Raw genomic sequence first — 18,498 nt, 5'->3', positions numbered from 1 at the left:
TTCATACATACTTATATATACTTTTGCATCATTTAATGCTGCTTTGTGCTTTTAGGTGCATCTGTCATACCTGACTTAATTTTTCATCCACTGAAGCTTTTATTTTAAAATTACATTTAATATATTATAAATCAACAGGGATTACCTTTATTTTAGATATAGGAAGCTTCTTTTCCAACTCTCCTAGTCCAACTGCTAATAATTCTTGAGGATGGCAATATCTATTTTGTGAAGCAGGTGGGACATCTTCCCCACTGTCAGAACCGTAGTGTTCAGACCGTGCGGTCTCAACAATGAGCGCTCATGACTGCTGTCTACAAACACCATATCGCCATCCTCAAGAATTATTAGCGAGTTGGACTAGGAGAGTTGGAAAAGAAGCTTCCTATATCTAAAATAAAGGTAGTCCCTGTTGATTTATAATATAATAGAATATAGGAATTATTGAGCATTTAATAGCTCTCAATTATCAAATTTAATATATATACATATATAATCAATAAAAATAATAGGTTGTAGCAATAAAATGGAACATTTAAAAGAATGAACAAATGTATTATAATGGTTTATATCCAGGAAATTGCTAATAATAGCAGAAATGCCAGCAACCATAATGAAATATAGCCAAATAGATTAGATAAGTGTATAGATGCTGACCTGTCAGGTGTAGCTACAATGGAAAAAAATTAATAATTTTTCTCATTGTAGCTACATCTGACAGGTCAGCACCACTACATAACAATTATCTATCTATCTATATATATACTTAAATCAATTACTAAAGTTAATGCATTAGGAGTAATTCTGGGGTGGGGGGGCAGTGAAGATTCGAATTCCGGTCTTTTGAGGTTTTGGTCGGTCCTAAACATATTGACAACCAGTTCTACACAACAGAAAAAAGTATACAACTTTTTATGAAATCTAGTATTCCAATACATTTACACCGAGCCCATGTTGATCTCATTTGTCTTAACAATGATCATTAATATATGAATTTTAGTTGACCGCTTTAAAATGTCATTTAGATATTTGGGTATTTACCTTAGCCATCCTTGAATTTTCTCTTTTACACGATTTCTTCTACTATGTTTGTATTCTGTATCGTGAGCATGTAACGGCAACATCTATTATGATACAAAATAAAATTATGTATTTATATTACAGTCATTAAATAATTTTAAAACGGTTGAACCTCGAACAGCACTCTTTCTTTTATTTTCCGAGTGTCAGCAGTATGATTTGGATGTCCACCTGGCACTATTTTGATCTCAGCGCCACGTTGTGGGCAATAGATATCGTTCAATATTATATATGAAAGCAAGGAATAATAATTGGGATTAAGATGTATTATTAACACCGTGAAACGCAAGTATTTTAAATTACTTGTCCTTTAAATGATAATTAAATATAAAAGCTGTACATATTTTCCGATTAAGGATGGAAGAGCTGATTGCTCCGTTTTCTCAGTGATGGCTATTGGTTCTAGGAAAAGCTTTTAAGTCTTACATGTATCGAACTATCTCTGAACCACGTGCGTTACTTACAGGGAAAATGAGGCACGATTATGATATGAAGCAACAATACATGATGTGAATTTTTGTTGCCATGACGTTTTTTATAAGGACATTTTCGTCATTTTGCAGGAGCACCTCTGTTAGTTGTGTTAACAAATGTGTTTGGAATGCTGTTGACTTCGGCTCGTCCCATTTAAGCCTAACTGGGTTAGCTTTGGTTGGAATAATGAACGCCCGTAGTTTCACTAACAGAATGACTCCAAGTGTCACTAACATTAGTAACTGCTCGCGCTTTTCTTGTGCGTCTTCTTCGCCGGTTTCTTCTTGTGGTTTCAGACCTCAGAAGGCTCTAATCTTGACAAAATTTTCCCGTTATGAATTTGAAAAGCGTCGCCATCCAGATTTATCAGAAGAGGAATTAATCAAAAATGTAAGTGATATTCCTGAATCAAGCAAAACCGCATTTTCTTTTCTTTCCTTTTTTTTTTTTTAAGTATCAGTAGTGACAGAATGATGCAAGGCCAATACAGCAGAGATAGCCAATCCGCATCACGCGTGCCACTTGTGGCCCGGATAGCTCTGGTTGGTGACACGCCTTCCGATTTGAAAAAAATAAATAAATAACTTAAATAATTTTACAACAGATTTGAAAAATCAGGAATGAAGTTATTAAACTCAGAGCTTTCCACAGCTTATTATAAGTGGGTATCGTGCGTCATATGGGAAATAGCGTTTCAAATTTTTTCCATCATATCAGCATTGTTTTCGCTCCGATTTCCGTTTAGTGCATATATTGATTGATTAAAATGCAATTATTGATTAATACGTAAAATGTATGGCATTTATTTCTTCACGTGCTTCGTACTCAGAGCTCGGTACGCTCTGGACACATTTCTCTTTAGCCGATTTCAAAATAGCCTTGGTGAATTAAGCTGGTGCTGGTAATGCACATCTTGCATCTCTGTTACTCTTGTTTACTTGTTTTTGGCCTGAAACTAAGGAAGTTGCATTTACCATCAGCTTAGACGAGGGGCAAAAAAGGTGGCGTGTCAATTAAAAAATTTCAGGTGGGGTTTGAATTATTTTTGGCACATACACAGTGTCAGCATCAAAGTTTAGAAAGCATTAACATACAGTTTAAATTCTACTTTTGTCAGAATTTATGATTTTGGTTTCAGCATGACAGGAACTTGATATACCAGTGTAAATTATTGTCGTAGTACATTTGCCAGATTCTCTGCTGGATTATTCACAATGAGGAATGGCTGCTTGTTGCCTTTTAGTTTTAATTTAGCACAGGCTAATAGGGGCACTAGTTACAGAATTGCGAAATCAATTCTGTAAGGACATTTATTCATTAACCTGTATTAAATTTATTATATAAACAATAAATTGTTGCAGTTTTTTATATTATAAATTCTTAACATAAAATTCCTTTATGTAGCTAGCAAAAACCATTTTATAATGCCAGGTGTAGATCAGTGTTAGTATGGTTTGGGAGAGAGAGATATTGATTCCAGTAGCTTCTGGATCTTATGTGGCATGCTACACATTTCCAACATATGTGGAATGCTGCAAGAAAAGGTTGGCAATACCTGTTAAAAAGCATCAGCCATAAAAAATTTATCTACTTTGCCCATAACTTATCTATTTATTTAAATAAAAACTATTTAAAATCTTTTTAAATTTATTCAAAACTTTTTTTTTTAGCTAATAATTTTTTTTATCATCAGCAAAGCAAAACTATTAGCCTTGGTAGTAATTTATCCTACATTTGTATTAAAGTTCAACAATATTTTCCAATTAAGGAAAGTAGGAAAATAGATTGAAACAGTTAGAGCTTGAAAAAATTCTTTACAAAGAGCATAATATTCCTTTTTTTGTGAATACTGTACAGTTACTTTGATTATTGTAATTTTTTTTTAATGCAAATTTTGTTGAGTGCATTAACTTTAATATTTATCCCTGTGTTAATTCATCTAACTTTTATGCTTATCCTTCTGTTAATGCCTATCCCACACTTTGATTTGTGGCTTCTTAGCTTACTGAGAATGCGTTTGTGCGAGAATTCTCATCCAGTTTGCATGCCAAAACCCAAGTTTTCAGAACGTGTGAAAAAACATTGGTATTCTTTATCAAAAATTTATTTTTGTATTGAGATCATAATTATTTCGTCAGATTTTAGTGTAATTATGAGTTTCCAGTGTTTTTTATTTATGACCTTTTTACAGCTTAAGACACTGAATATGAAATGAAATAACAAACACCAAAAAAAAAAAAACCATTATACTTTGAAAAATAAACACAAGATCAACTTGCAATACTAAGGCATTGACTATGAACATTAACAAAAGAGGCATACCATATGTAACAGTCTGTTTCCAGATATTAGTGCACTTGACTGCAGTCCAACAACAAATGAAGTTTTGAAACATCTTTTTATGATACAATTTCTTGTTCTTCTAATTTGTAAGATAGCCAATTAAATCTGGGTTTTGCTTGGCTGTCCCACAAATGGAACTAACAAAAAAAAAAAAAAAAATGTACAGCTGTGTTTTAAGTTTACTACATTTGAGTTATGTTCATCATCATCAGTAATTGTCTTGTGACTGATCAGTTTCTCTGATGAGCTGTCGCCATCTTTGTCTCTCTTGTGCCGGTTGTTTTAGTTCAAAGTCCAGCAACGTCCTGATGAAGGTCTTTTTTTTTTTAGTCTATCCCTAGGGCATTTTCCCTCCACAGTCCCCTCCATTATATCCAGAAGCAAACCACCATGTCAAATGACACGGCCCACCCATTTTAGTCTAGTTGATCTTATTCTACCCAAAAATTTCCTTTGTTCTTGGACACGTCTTAATACTTCGACGTTCGAAACTTTTTCAGTCCATTTAATTTTTTTCCATCCTGCACCAGCACCACATCTCGAAGGCCTGAAGTCTTCTTTTTGTCTCTCTTTGTTAGAATCCCTGTCTCTGCTACATATAGTGCCAATAGTGCACTGACCCGATATGTTTTTATTATCTTCTTCCTAATTTCTTGTGAGATCGTCTGTGTAATCAAGGACAGTTTATTCTTGAAAGATTGTTTTGCCATCGCAATTCTGGATTGAATATCAGTTTGACATGGAATGTCCTGTGCAAATAATTGCCCCAGATACCTAAAGTGCTCTACCTGTTCTATTCTTACACCATCGATCTGAATTCAGAAGGGAATTAACCTTTTACCAATTATCATTGCCTTAGTTTTTATAATGTTTATCTTCATTCCTTACTTCAGCACTTTCTTATTTAGTCTTTTGATCATTTTTTGCAGCATTGCAGGGCAACCTACTAGTATGGCCTGATCGTCTGCAAACTAAATAGCCCATATGTACTTTTCACTTATTTTAATCCCCAACTTCTTATTCCCAAGTACCTCCTTTATTATCACTTTAGAAAAAGCATTGAACAAACCAGGTGAAAGTAAGCATCCCTGTCTTACTCCCTTTTTAACCTTAGCTTTTTCTGTTAGTTCTCCCCTCATTCATCACTGCACTTTGTCTTCTATATGTCATGGATCAGTCCAATAATCTTCTTCTTGCATCCAATTTTCTCAAGCAGTGGGAACAGTTCTCTCCAGATTACTCTATCAAACGCCTTCTCGTAATCCACAAAACACACACAGGTTTCTTCCCATGTTATACATTTTCTCGCCGAACACTCAATATTCCAATAGCCTCTCTTGTCGATCTGCCTCTGCGAAAACCACACTGTGACTCGTCCAGAAATTGTTCAATATGACTCTCCATGTGAACTTTGATAACTTTCAGCAGACTCTTGGATTCATGGGTAATGAGACTTATAGTTCTGTAGCCTTGGCATACTGTTGGTGACATCTTCTTGGGTATGGGGATTGATTGATGTGCAGAAATCCAGCCAATGCTCATCCCTGTATATCATCTTTATCAGTTCAAATAAGGCTTCCTTCAGATTTTCTCCACTGTATTTTAAAAGCTCTGCAAGTATGTTGTCAATTCCTGGTGCTTTGTTATTGCTAAGGGGCTTTAAGGCTGTGTTGAATTCATCCTTAGATATTTCTTCTTCCTCCTCCTCCATGTTTTCTTGTTCTTCTAGTGCTGTATTCCTCCATGTGTACATGATTGAATCGTCATAAAGTTCTTCAACATATCTCCTCCATCTTTCCTTTTGTTCTTTAAAGTTCAGTACTGTCATTCCTTTTTCATCCCACATTGCTCTTGTTTGGATTCCGCTACTCTTTCTTGTTAATTCTCTGATTCTTCTGTGTGCCAAGTCCACCCGAACTTGTTGTTAGAACCTTTCAATTTCTTGACAGTTCTTTGCCCGTCACTGTTCTTTAAGAATGGAATGAATTATATTGGGAATCAGACTGTTAGATAAGAAGAGAAACACATGGATTAGACAGCAAACTCAAGTAAAGGACATTTTATCAAAACTAAAATGGTCTTGGGCAGGACAGCTCGAAGACATGATGACAGATGGACTAAGATTTTTTTTTTTTTTTTTTATTTGGTAGTTGTTGGCGCATCGGCTTCTGTGGCCATATTGCACCTCCCAAGGTTTTTGCAGTACTTTGATCCAAGCCCGAGGCGGGAATCGAACCCGCGACCTTTGGGTTGCCAGGCAGGTACTTTACCCACTCGGCTAGCCCGGTCGGCAATGATGGACTAAGAAAATAACAGAATGGTACCAAAGAGGAGCTAAGAGAAAACTTGATGGACAGACTAAATTCATAAATCTGTGGGTAGTAAATGGATGGCCATTGCACAAAACAGAAGGAACTGGAAAGTTGCTGGAGAGGCCTTCATCCTGCAGTGGATTGAAAATGGCTGATGATGATGATGTTCTTTAACTTTCCTACATTCCCTATTAAAGCACTGGGAAAGCAAAAATGAGAGTAGGAGTGTGTTATAGGCCTAATGACTCTAATGAGTAATAAGTACAGTGAACAATTATACAGAGAAATAGTGGGCCAGTAAATCAGTGTCTTATAATGGGGGATTTTAACTTCCCAGATATAGACTGAAACTTGTGGGTTGGTCACTCACACACTAGCAAGGCTTTTGTGGATTTATTGGATGATTGTTTTCTACATGTCAGAGAGGCAACAAGAGGGAGTAACACTCTCGATCTGATTATCAGTAGTGATTCTTCATGCATCAAGAATCTGCAGATAAAGGAACCACTAGGTAGCAGTGTACTGATGTGGGATTTACTTAAAGATGTAACTACCATCAGGAGTAAAGGGAAGGGTTTTTCTTTCGTAAAGGTGACTACGGTGGTCTCAGATTTTTTAGATTCTATGCAGTAGGACCAACTGATGATGTTACCAACAGCAAATTCTAAATGGGAAACATTCAAGGAAGTAATCTTGGAAGCTACTACGCTTTTTGTTCCAACTAAGAAACAATGCTCTAGGTTCAGGCCCAAATGAATGTCAAATGAACTAATGAGACTCATGGCAGAGAAGAAAAATGCATGGGATGCACATAAATTGTCAGGTGACACAGAAACCTATGGTAGATACAAGCTAGTCTATAATCAAGTCACAAAGGAGATTAGGCAAGTGAAGGCAGATTAAGAAAAATCTTTGGCAAAGGATGCAAAGAAAAACAGCAAAGACTTCTATAAACTCTAAAAGGAAGGGGATGAATCAGATTGGTTCACATGATCATTCTCAATAGCTGCCAAACTAAATGAGTATTTTGCATCTACATTCACACATGATGAGTTATTCAAGGAGAGGGCCAGATATTTCTCAAACTGTTAACAGGGAGTTAAATGATTTTGTAATAACTGAGAGCAAAGTGGAGGAGATGGATGGGATCTATCCAGTTATATTAAAGGAGGCAGCAAAGGAAGTAAGCAGACCCTTAGCCATAATTATGAGAGCATCCTTGGACTTGGGGGAAGTCCCCACGAACTGGGAATGTGCAAATGTATCTCCAATTCACAAAGAGGATCAAAAGCAATTACAGACATTGACACAAGTAATTACAGACCTGTTAGTTTGACTTCTGTTCCAGGGAAAATAATGAAGTCACTGGTTAAAGAAACATTGCAGGTCATTTAGACAAGACTGCAGCAATAATTCAGACACCGCATGGTTTAGTCAAGGGGAAGTCTTGTCTGACACAAAGTCAGACAAGACTTCCCCTGGTCACGAAGAAACTGGATGCAAAAAATAATTTTGATATCATATACTTGGACTTCAGGAAAGCTTTAGCTTTTGATATTGTTGCACATGGAAGACTACTGTACAAATTGGAGCAGTATGGCATTAAGGGCAGGTTGCTACAATGGATAAAAGGATGGTTGAATGGGAGAAGACAGAGAGTGGTGGTCAATGGGTACTGCTCTACGTGCACTAATGTTATTAGTGGTGTCCCTCAGGGTTTGGTGTTGGCCCATTGTTGTTTTGTATATTTATCAACGATATTGATGAAGGTATATCAGGCTTAATGTCCAAGTTTGCAGATGATACAAATGTTCTCAGGGTTGTTAATAACAGTATGCTGCTGCAACAGGATCTGGAAAAGCTGGGTAGATGGGCTGAGAAGTGGCAACTGAAGTTTAACATTGACAAATGCAAAGTAGCATTAGCATTAGTAGAGGCATATGATGCAAGAAAGCAAGCTTATTCAGCATCAGCCAAAAAAAAAAAAAAAAAAAAAAAAAAACAACCACTACTCCCATTTCACCCCTCAATTCGTTCGAAATACCTGTCCAGCTGAGCCTTAAATTTGTTTAGGCTATCAACTTCAACAACAAGCGATGGAAGTCTATTCCACAAACCAACTGCCCGCTGGCTAAAGGCGAATTTCCGCACATCTATCCGACATCCGTCCTTCCTCAATTTGAATTTATGCCCTCTCAGGTGATTATTCTGAGCAAGAGGAAGAATCCCATCGGCATTGAGCATGCTCAAGCCATTCAAAGCCTTGTACACCTCTATCAGATCACCTCGGCGATGCCTAGTCTCCAGGCTCTGTAATTTGCAAAACTTAAGCCTTTCTTCGTAAGAGCAACCCTTTGTTCCATTCACTAATCTTGTTGCCCTTCTCTGTACTCGTTCCAGCAGCTCTACATCCTTCTTGAAGTGAGGCCTCCAGACCTGTATACAGTACTCAAGGTGTGGCCTGACCAATGCCTTATACAAGGGAATAATCACATCCCTGTCCCTGCTAGAAAAATTCCTGTATATCATTGACAAGACACCATGAGCTACTCTTGCAGCCCATCTGCACTGCTCAGAGAACTTCATATCTGCCTGCACAATTACCCCCAGGTCCTTTTCATTCTCTACCACTGTCAGCGTAGTACCACAGAGTTGATACGTTGATCTGGGGTTACTGTTTCCCATATGTAGTACTTTACATTTGTCAATGTTAAACTTCATTTGCCACCTCTCAGCCCATCTGCTCAACCTTTCCAGATCCTGTTGCAGCAGCATAGTATCAGTAGTGTCCTTAACAACCCTGCCAACCTTTGTATCGTCTGCAAACTTGGACATTAAGCCTGATACACCATCATCAATATCATTTATAAATACAGAGAACAACAATGGACCCAACACTGAACCCTGAGGAACTCCACTAATAACATTAGTCCACGTTGAGCAGTGTCCATTGATTACCACTCTCTGTCTTCTGCCACTCAACCATCCCTTTATCCATAGAAGCAATTTGCCTCGAATGCCACACTTCTCCAATTTGTGCAGCAGTCTTCCATGCGCAACAGTATCAAAAGCCTTTCTAAGATCCAAATATATAATATCAAAGTTATTCCCTGCATCCAGTTCTTTTGTGACTACATCATAGTATCCAATCAAATTGGTCAGACAAGACCTGCCCTCAACAAACCCATGCTGTGTCTGAGCTATAACTGAATTCTTGTCCAGATGATCCTGCAGTGCTTCTTTAACCAGTGCCTCCATTAATTTTCCTGGAACCGAAGTTAAACTAACAGGTCTATAATTACTTGTGTCAGCCTTTGATCCTCCTTTGTGAATTGGGGTTACATTTGCACATCTCCAGTCCATGGGTACCTCCCCGAGTCCAATGAAGCTCTCATAATTATGGCTAGGGGTTTGCTTACTTCCTTTGCTGCCTCCTTTAATATAACTGGATAGATCCCATCCACCCCGGGTGCCTTTTTTATGTTTATCCTCAACAATTTCTCCTCCACTTTCCTCTCAGTTATTAGAAAATCATCTAGCTCACTGCCAATGTTTACTTCACCTACGACATTCCCCTTCCTGAATAACTCCTCATGTCTGAATGTAGATGCAAAATACTCGTTTAGATTGTTAGCCACCTGAGCTGGATCCTCAACTGTTGAACCATCAACATCCAGTGGACCAATCTGATTCATCCCTTTCCTTCTTGAGTTTAAATAGGTAAAGAACTCTTTTCTGTTTTTCTTTGCATCCTTTGCCAAGGATTTCTCATAATCTGCCTTTGCCTGCCTAATCTCCTTTGTGACTTGGTTACAGACCAACTTATATCTATCATAGGCTTCCATGTCACCCATTAATTTGTATGTATCCCATGCATTTTTCTTCTCTGCCATATGTCTCATTAGTTCATCTGACAACCATTTAGGCCTGAACCTTGAACAATATTTCTTGGTTGGTATGTAAAGCCTGGTAGCTTCCAAGATTAGTTCCTTGAATGCTTCCCATTTTGAATTTGCTGTTGGTAACATCATCAGTTGGTCCCACTGTATAGAATTTAAATACTGTCTCAGACCATCATAGTCGCCTTTACGAAAGCAAAAACCCTTCCCTTTACCTCTGATGGTAGTTACCTCCTTGAGTAAATCCCACTTCAGCACACTGTGATCATTGCCACTCAGTGGTTCATTTATCTGCAGATTCCTAATGCATGAAGAATCACTACTGATAATCAGATCAAGAGTATTACTCCCTCTAGTTGCCTCCCGAACATGCTGGTGTAGAAAACAATCATCCAATAAATCCACAAAAGCCTTGCTAGTGTGTGAGTGACCAACCCACAAATTCCAGTCAATATCTGGGAAATTAAAATCCCCCATTATAAGACTCTCTGATTTACTGGCCCATTCTATTTCCCTGTACAGTATCTTATTATACTCATCAGAGTCATTAGGCCTATAGCACACTCCTACTCTCAATTTTGATTTACCTATGCTTATGTCACACCAAACTGACTCAACACTGCACTGTCCAGCGATGTCAACTGGCTTCACTTCCTTGGATTTTATGTGTTTTTTAACTAATAGCATAACCCCTCCTCCCTTCCTATCCTGTCTATCCTTTCTGTAGACGTTGTACTCCCCAAATTCCAGTTCTGCATTCCTTATATCTGTGTGACACCACGTCTCTGATATCCCAACTATATCTGCCTTTGATGTTTTGAGTAATACCTCAAATTCATCAAATTTATTTACTAAACTCCTAGCATTAGTGTACACGCAAGTATACATGCACCTGTTTCTATTCTTAGCTACCCTAACACAACCCATATGTTTACTTGTACCGCAATGACTTCCAGCAGTCTCTGAAATATCCTGCATCTTGTTTTTCAGGCTTCTGCTCATTCCAATAGAAGCAGTGCAAGAATCTCTTTCACCTCTGCCAGTGGCTACTGTTAATCCATTAGTCTTTGTCTCCCCCCAAGCTAGCAGTTTTCCGACCCACCTAACACTGCCTCGATAGCATCAGCAAATATTCTTGCACCCTTTCTATTTAAGTGTATCCCATCCCTGTAGAAGCAATCTCTTCTGTTAACAAGTACAGTCCAGGCTGAAAAAAATTCTACCCCTTCAGCCTTGCACAATCTTTCCAGGGCCGAATTGATCGACAAGGCTCTCATCATATACTCCCTCCTATCGTGTCTGGGCAGAATTGCAGACACTTTCAAATTCAACCCTACTTGACCTGTACTTGTTAAGTAATTCCGCTGGTCTCCTACTCTTAATATCATTAGTGCCAACGTGTACAACTATATCACCTTTTGTGCCCTTAAAAGATGATATCTGCTCTACAACGTCATCAACCTTTGCCCCTGGCAGTACTGCATATGGGTAGCAGTAACCCCAGAGAAATGTACCAACTATTATGTGGTGTTACGCCCAGGGTAGCGACGAATGAAAGAGACCTTGGAGTAATTGTGCAGTCAGATATGAAGTTTTCTGAGGAGTGCAGTAGGTCATGGGGTCTTGTCAATGATATACAGGAATTTTGTGAGCAGGGATAAGGAGGTAATTATCCCCCTTTTTAAGGCAATGGTCAGGCCACACCTTGAGTACTGCGTACAGGTCTGGAAGCCTCATTTTAGGAAGGATGTAGAGTTGCTAGAAAGAGTACAGAGAAGGGCAACAAGACTGGTGAAGGGGTGCTCTTATGAAGAAAGGCTTAAGTTCTGCAAATTTCAGAACTTAAATTGGAGACTAGGCACCTTCAAGGCAATCTGATTGAGGTGTATAAGGCCTTGAATGGATTGAGCAGGCTTAATGTTGATGGAATTCTTCCTCTTGCTCAGATTACAAACCTGAGGGGGCATAGATTCAAACTGAGGAAAGGTAGTTGCAGAATAGATGTGTGGAAGTTTGCCTTTAGCCAGCAGGTAGTTGATTGCTGGAACAAATTGCCATCTGTTGTTGTTGTGGAAGTTGAAAGCTTAAATAAATTCAAAGCAGAACTAGACAAACATTTGGAATGAATGGATCATTTAAATGCCGGGGGGGGGGGGCTGATTCTGTAGAAGCTTGCTTTCTTGCATCATGTGCTTCTACTAATGCTAATTTCTTTCTTCAAATGTACGATAGTTTCTTTGATCATCATCATTTTTTTGGGCCTTTCAGTCTCCTCCTCCTCCTCTCATCCGTTTTCTGAGTAAAATTTGTGTGATCCAAGGCTTCCTCCTAATATTTTCACTCTTACCCAGAGCCACCGATTCAGTTTTACAAGTTATCTCTTTAATTAAAGACCAATTTTGCTCTAGATTGTGTCTCCTCAGCAGACATTGGTCAGATCTTGAAACACATTTTTGCACTCTCCTGTGTAAATTTCTCAATGTTCTATCTCATGAATGATTTTCTTTTATTCAGACGGTTCAATTTTAGTTCCACATTCATCTTCACGAGTGAGTGATCTGAATCTCTGTCCGCTCCGTGATGGGACATTGCTTTCTTTACTTGGTTATGGTATCTCTGTTTGACTAAAATGTAATCAGTTTGGTACCTTCGTGAGTCGCCATTATTCTTCCATGTATATCTTCTGCGGAGTAGTGCCTTAAACCACATATTTGCTACCATTAGACTCTTCTGTACAAAACTCAAGTAAGCTTTGACCTCCTGTGTTTCTCACACCCAGACCAAAATTCCCTGCGCCTCCGTAGCCAGGTGGGAAGGAGCAGCAGTGCGTAGCACACGCTTCTTGATTAGACCGGGGTTCGAGCCCATCACCACCAAATACGGAAGATGCGGAAAGGTCAGGGAATGACCACCGCATATCCTGGAGCAATATGGCCTTAGTTGGTAATGCTCCTAAAAACCGAAATAACTAACTAACTAACTAACCAAAATTCCCCACAGTCTTTTCTTCCCTTCTCTCTCTCTCTCCAACCACCACATTCCGATCTTCCATAATTATCACATTGTCTCTTGACCTGGTATAATTCCTCCAACTGTTCATATGTCTCCTCAACTAATTCGTCAGCACTTTTTGAGGTTGGCATATAAACTTGTATAATTACCATGTTGACTAGATTTGTTGCATTTCTGACCATGATGATGATAAGTCTATGTCCCAACAATTCCACTTTTACTAGTGCTCTCATGAATCTTCGTAACGTAATTATTGCCCCCCCCCATCATCCGCTACTTCCAGAGTGTACTTTATAGTCGTCTCTTACTTATAAATTTGCCTACTTCACTCAACCTCGTCTCCGCCACTCCAGGCACATCAATACTATTCCTGTGTATTTCTCTTTTGACACTCTCCAGCTTTCAACATTGTTCATAAATTCCATGTCCCGATTCCACAACAGGGATTTCACAAGTTGACGACCTGGAAAGCCCTGACACTTCATCTGCCGGGCCCGGCATCACTCGGCATTCTGTTGTACTACAATGATTTTGTAGCTGCCAGATCTCCAGCTCGCTCATAGGATTACTTGAGATATGCTTTATTTACAGGATAGTTTCCCATTGCTTTCCTTGTGAGTTATGTTACCTTGACGTTTATGTAGTTTCTAACTAGTACATCTACTCTTTTATGCAAGGAGACCAAATTTCTTTGTTGGTTCTTATAGATGCAATAAAATACATGGAAACAATTTGTGTAACAAAGTAAACATGTAATGTTCCATACGTGTGCAAAATTTTGTTGAAACTACACTTTTTAGCAAAAATAGTTTTCACTCCTTTGTCGATTAGCTATATGTTTTTGTTTTTTTTTTAATTGGGGTTGTGATCAATAGAAAACAGTAAAGATGAGCATATTGAAGATTCTGCTGTATGGAGGTTGTAGTAAGCAACATATATGTTCAATGCATGTCACCCAGAATGGGTCTCCAAATTACCAATTTTGTATATGCAAGTTGCTAGAAAAATTTAAGGAGATTGGAAGGAATCCAAAGTACATTGTGGCAATCTCCCTACAGCCTGGAGATGTGCAAATTCTCTCCTATTCACAAAGGTAAATAGGATAGATGTTTGTACACCTCTTCTGTTAAGGATGAGTACACGGTCATCTGGATGAGTATGGAATTATAATGGTATCACAGCATGGCTTTAAGGGTACTTGTTACTTGTTCATCATTACTTTTGTTTTAACCATATTCATCTTTAGTCCGAGATTCTTAACTCTGCATAACTGATTAAGATTGTCCTCTAATTCTTTTAGATTGTGGCTTAAAATCACAATGTCATCTGCAAATCGTAAATGAGATTTTGGTACTCTCCATTCACATTGACTTCCTTCTGCAACCAGTCTAAATCTTCTGAAAACTTCAAGTGCAGCAGTAAACAGCTTTGGCAATATTCTGTCTCCTTGTCAAACTCCTTTCTCGATTTAAAATTTGCTACTGTCTTTGTCTAATCTAATAAAGGAGGTAGTGTTTTCATATATTTTCTTCTAAATCATAATATGTGGGATATTTATGCCTTGTCTTTCCTGAGGGCTGATGACCCTTCTATGTGTGTGTCTTGTGGCACAATTTTAACGATCAGACACCTTTTAATTGACTGTCCAGATTTTAGCAGCACCCGTTTTACCGCTTTTAATCATCTGACTGAGCCTTATACACTCAGTCAGATTTTATCCGACAATGACAACGTGTCTGCTGTTTTTAGCTATTTTAAATCAATAAAAGTTTTTAATTGTATTTAAAATTTATGTTATTGTTACCTCTTTATTGATTTATTTTTAATATATATGTTATTATATATGTGGACATGTGTTTTTGTAAAGGGCGGCTCCTAGAACGTGAATTCAACTCCGCCTCGTATCTCTGTGAAGAACAGTATCACTACAAATGGGCCAGATGTGTGTGACGTCGGTTTGTGTGTGTTCTGTTGTTATGTTCTGACCGCTTGGCTACCCAGAAGCATCAGTCACCTGGACAGATGATTCTGGGTACTCGTCCACACCACGGGAAGGTGGGCCAGTCCCAATGGAGAACGTACTGTCTCGATACGAGACTCTGAACCACCTGATGTTGCCAAAAGGTGGGCCAGATTTCTCTGGGGGCCCACTCCAGAGAGGAAAAAAAAAAAAATAAATAAATAAAATAAAAATTAAACTAAAAACAGAAACAAAATGTATTTCCCGTGGTGCAAAAAAAAAAAAAAAATAAATAATAATAATAATAATAATAATAAAAAATAAATAAATAAAATAAAATAAAAATAATAATAAATAAATAAATAAATAAATTTAAAAAAATAATAAAATAAATAATTAAATAAAATAAGAAAAATAAAATAAATTCCCTGTGATGAAAAAAAAAAAAAAAAAGGGAGAGCTGTCTGGCACCAATGATAGTCCACATCCCAGTTGTCAAAACAGAGCACGAGTAAAAAAAAAAAAAAAAAAAAAATGAAGCTAAGTAAATGGAAAAAAAAAAAAAAAAAAATACTACTAATAATAATAATTACAGAATAATTAAATAATTTTAATCCCACAGTGAAGAGGAAGATGTAAGTCGGGGTGCCAGCAGAGAGAGAGTAAGAGGAAAAAAAAAAAATGTGAGAGTGGTTATCTATCCTGCACAGAGGGAGAAAGAAGAAAAGGTGAGCCAAGGCTGCTCCTAGTTCCAGGGCAGGACCCGGAAACAGTGCAGAATGCAGGTTTGAGGAAAAATAAAAAAGAATAAATAAAAATAATAATAAAATAAAAATAAATAAAAAATAAAAATAATTAAAGAATAAATAAATAATTTTAATCCCACACCCTGGCTACAGTGAAGAGAAAGATGTAAATCGGGTGCCAGCAGAGAGAGAATGAAATGAAAAAAAAAAAAAATGGGAGAGTGGTTATCTATCCTGCACAGAGTGGGAAAGAAGAAAAAGTGAGCCAAAGCTGCTCCTAGTTCCAGGGCAGGACCCGGAAACAATGCAGAACGGAGGTTAGAAAAAAAAAAAAAAAAAAATAGTCAGTAGAAGGGGTGACTTTCAGTTGGCAGTGAAATTGTTAATGATCGGCATTTCCACGTCGGTGATTGACGATCAGTGTCCTCCTCCAGGCAAATACCTCAGCTGCAAAGGTCTGGAAGGCTTCGAGGTTGTTTTGGGTACATATCAGTTGATGCAGATCTGCTGGTGGGAAGTCCTGGATCTTATTCTGGAGACGGTTTCTGATATCGTTGTAATGTACGCACTCCAGAAGCAAGTGTTTCCAACTTTCACTTTGTCCGCAAAAGCAGTAGGGAGTGTCGATGAGTCCCAGTGTATGCAGTTTCTCATTTAGAGAACCGTGTCCGGTAATGAGAAAGGATGATTCGAGGCTGAGGGAGAACCATCGGGCGTTATTTTTAGTGGTTGCGAAGGTTACCTCCGGAAGAAAACTCCGAGTTACAACCCCTACAGTAGAAGAATCCCATCTGGTCTGCCATACATTGAAGAGTTTATTGAGAAATCGAGATTTCTCCTGCTTTATATCTGTAGTTAGTGAGAGTTCTATATCCAGGATCGTTGCCGGAATACCTTTTTTAATTCGATAGCAGAGCCCCTTGTAGATTGTGTAAAGGTCGAGAGGGAGGGTGCCTGCTATAACTTGGAGAGCTGCTGTAGAGACTGTAGGCAGATTCGATGGGTCGCCAGTAACATAGCTCTTTGTATAGAGTTTAGCTTTTCTTTCATCTTAATGATGGGAACTCTGTGAAACCAGACCCCGGCAGCATAGGTTACTATTGGGAGAAAGACAGCTTTATAATAAAGAAGAAGGGTTCGTTTTGATAGTCCCCACTCACTTCTTGAGATCCGTATAATTGCGGCGGAGAACTTTTTGGTCTTGGAACTCAGATGCTGTAGATGGGGGAAGAAAGACAGACGGTTGTCTATTACTACTCCCAGGACTTTTGTCTGTTCTACGAAGGTTAGCTGGGTTCCGTTGATTTTGACCTGGGGAGGCCTTCGTAAGTCGAGTCGGTTTTTAAACACCATCATCTTAGTTTTGGCAGGGTTGATTTGCAATTTGTTGATTGTTGTCCAGGTAGAGAGATGGTTGAGTACTCGCTGTGCTGTGGATTCGAGGGCTGCTCTGGAATGACCAGCGACCACGATGGTGAGGTCGTCGGCAAACGCTATGATTTTCGTTTTTTCAAAACTGTTACTGAGCCAGCTCTGGAGCACCATATTCCACACCAAGGGCCCCAGGACAGAGCCCTGGGGACACCCACGGTGGATGGGTTTAAGGACTTGGTGATATTTTGACTTAACTACTATTGTACGTTGTGAGAAGTAGCTTCTGAACAGCCAGACATGGTGCCCTAACTAATTAGGTCACCGAGAGGTTAAATTTTTAAATACTACCTAGTCTTGGCACATTATAGCCTTTGTTGCTAATGCGCCAAAAAATCTAAACAAACAAACGGCCTTGTCTTTCCAGTGCCTTAAACATTGCATTATGCTGTATGGGGGTCAAATACCTTTTCATAATCCACAAATGCCAGGCATAATGGTGTTTTATATTCATTTGCTTTCTCCATTAGTTGCGATATTAAATGAAGGTGATCCATAATTGAGAATCCTGTCTTAAAGCCAGCTTGTGCTTTTGGTTGATTCTCATCAAATATTCTTTCTAACCTGTTGGTAATGACCTTTGTGAACAACTTATAGATGTGAGGCAACAAGCTAATTGGTCTATAATTTCCAATTTCTGATTTATCTCCTTTCTTATGCAACAAAACTATGATTGTATTATTCCACTCCTTTGGCATCATGCATTTCCTAATGTATTTTGTGAAGTCTTGTCAGTTTCTGTGTCATGTCTCTTCCTCCCAATTTTAACAACTCTACAGTACCTTCATCTTCACCCGGGGCTTCCTGATTCTTCATTTTCTTCAATGCATGTTCTACCTCGTCAGGAAGGATATTGGGTATGCTGTATGTGTTACTAATTTGTGATCCGTCTTCCCCACTGCTGGCATCATTCCTTCGCTCCTTATAAAATTCTTTATAGTAGTCTTCTGCTATTTGAATTATGCCTTCTCTGCTATTTATAAGTACACCACCGCTATTCTTCACTTCACTTTCACTGTCATTTGTCTTTCTGTATTACTGCTCGTGGCTACTGATTTAAGTCCTTTGTTATCCCTTAATGCTTGTTATACTTTTCTTGTGTTAAATCTTCTTATGTCCTCTCTGAGTCTCTTTCTAATGGCTTTGCATAACTTAGTATACAACAAATACAAACACTGATTATCAACAATTCTGTTGGTAATCGGCGTTTGTCTTGCTCTTCGTTTGTTGCCTTCGGTTCG

At 38.3% G+C, this 18,498-nt stretch overlaps 2 protein-coding genes across 6 annotated transcripts in view; one reads left to right on the top strand and one right to left on the bottom strand.

The window, feature by feature from the left end:
* The window catches only part of ZnT86D (solute carrier family 30 member 7), a 115,653-nt gene extending 114,443 nt beyond the window's left edge, over positions 1 to 1,210 (bottom strand). The window contains exon 1 of the mRNA XM_090385163.1: positions 1,042 to 1,210. Coding sequence (XP_090241289.1) covers positions 1,042 to 1,124 — 83 coding nt within the window. The 5' untranslated portion in view covers positions 1,125 to 1,210. The remainder of the gene's footprint in view (positions 1 to 1,041) is intronic.
* Positions 1,211 to 1,442: 232 nt separating this feature from the next.
* The window catches only part of LOC150091672 (NAD kinase 2, mitochondrial-like), a 71,824-nt gene continuing 54,768 nt past the window's right edge, over positions 1,443 to 18,498 (top strand). The window contains exon 1 of one of the 5 annotated variants that reach the window (XM_090385114.1): positions 1,443 to 1,944. In XM_090385114.1, coding sequence (XP_090241240.1) covers positions 1,606 to 1,944 — 339 coding nt within the window. In that variant the 5' untranslated portion in view covers positions 1,443 to 1,605. Of the gene's footprint in view, positions 1,945 to 2,445; positions 2,582 to 18,498 lie in introns of those variants that run through there. The other 4 variants (XM_090385123.1, XM_090385131.1, XM_090385140.1 and 1 more) reach the window with 4 other exon arrangements.

This window comes from Mastigoproctus giganteus, chromosome 1 (assembly GCF_048544385.1).
Source record: "Mastigoproctus giganteus isolate SK-2022 chromosome 1, ASM4854438v1, whole genome shotgun sequence".
Lineage (NCBI taxonomy): Eukaryota > Metazoa > Arthropoda > Arachnida > Uropygi > Thelyphonidae > Mastigoproctus > Mastigoproctus giganteus.
This window is presented reverse-complemented; position numbering and strand designations above follow the sequence as displayed.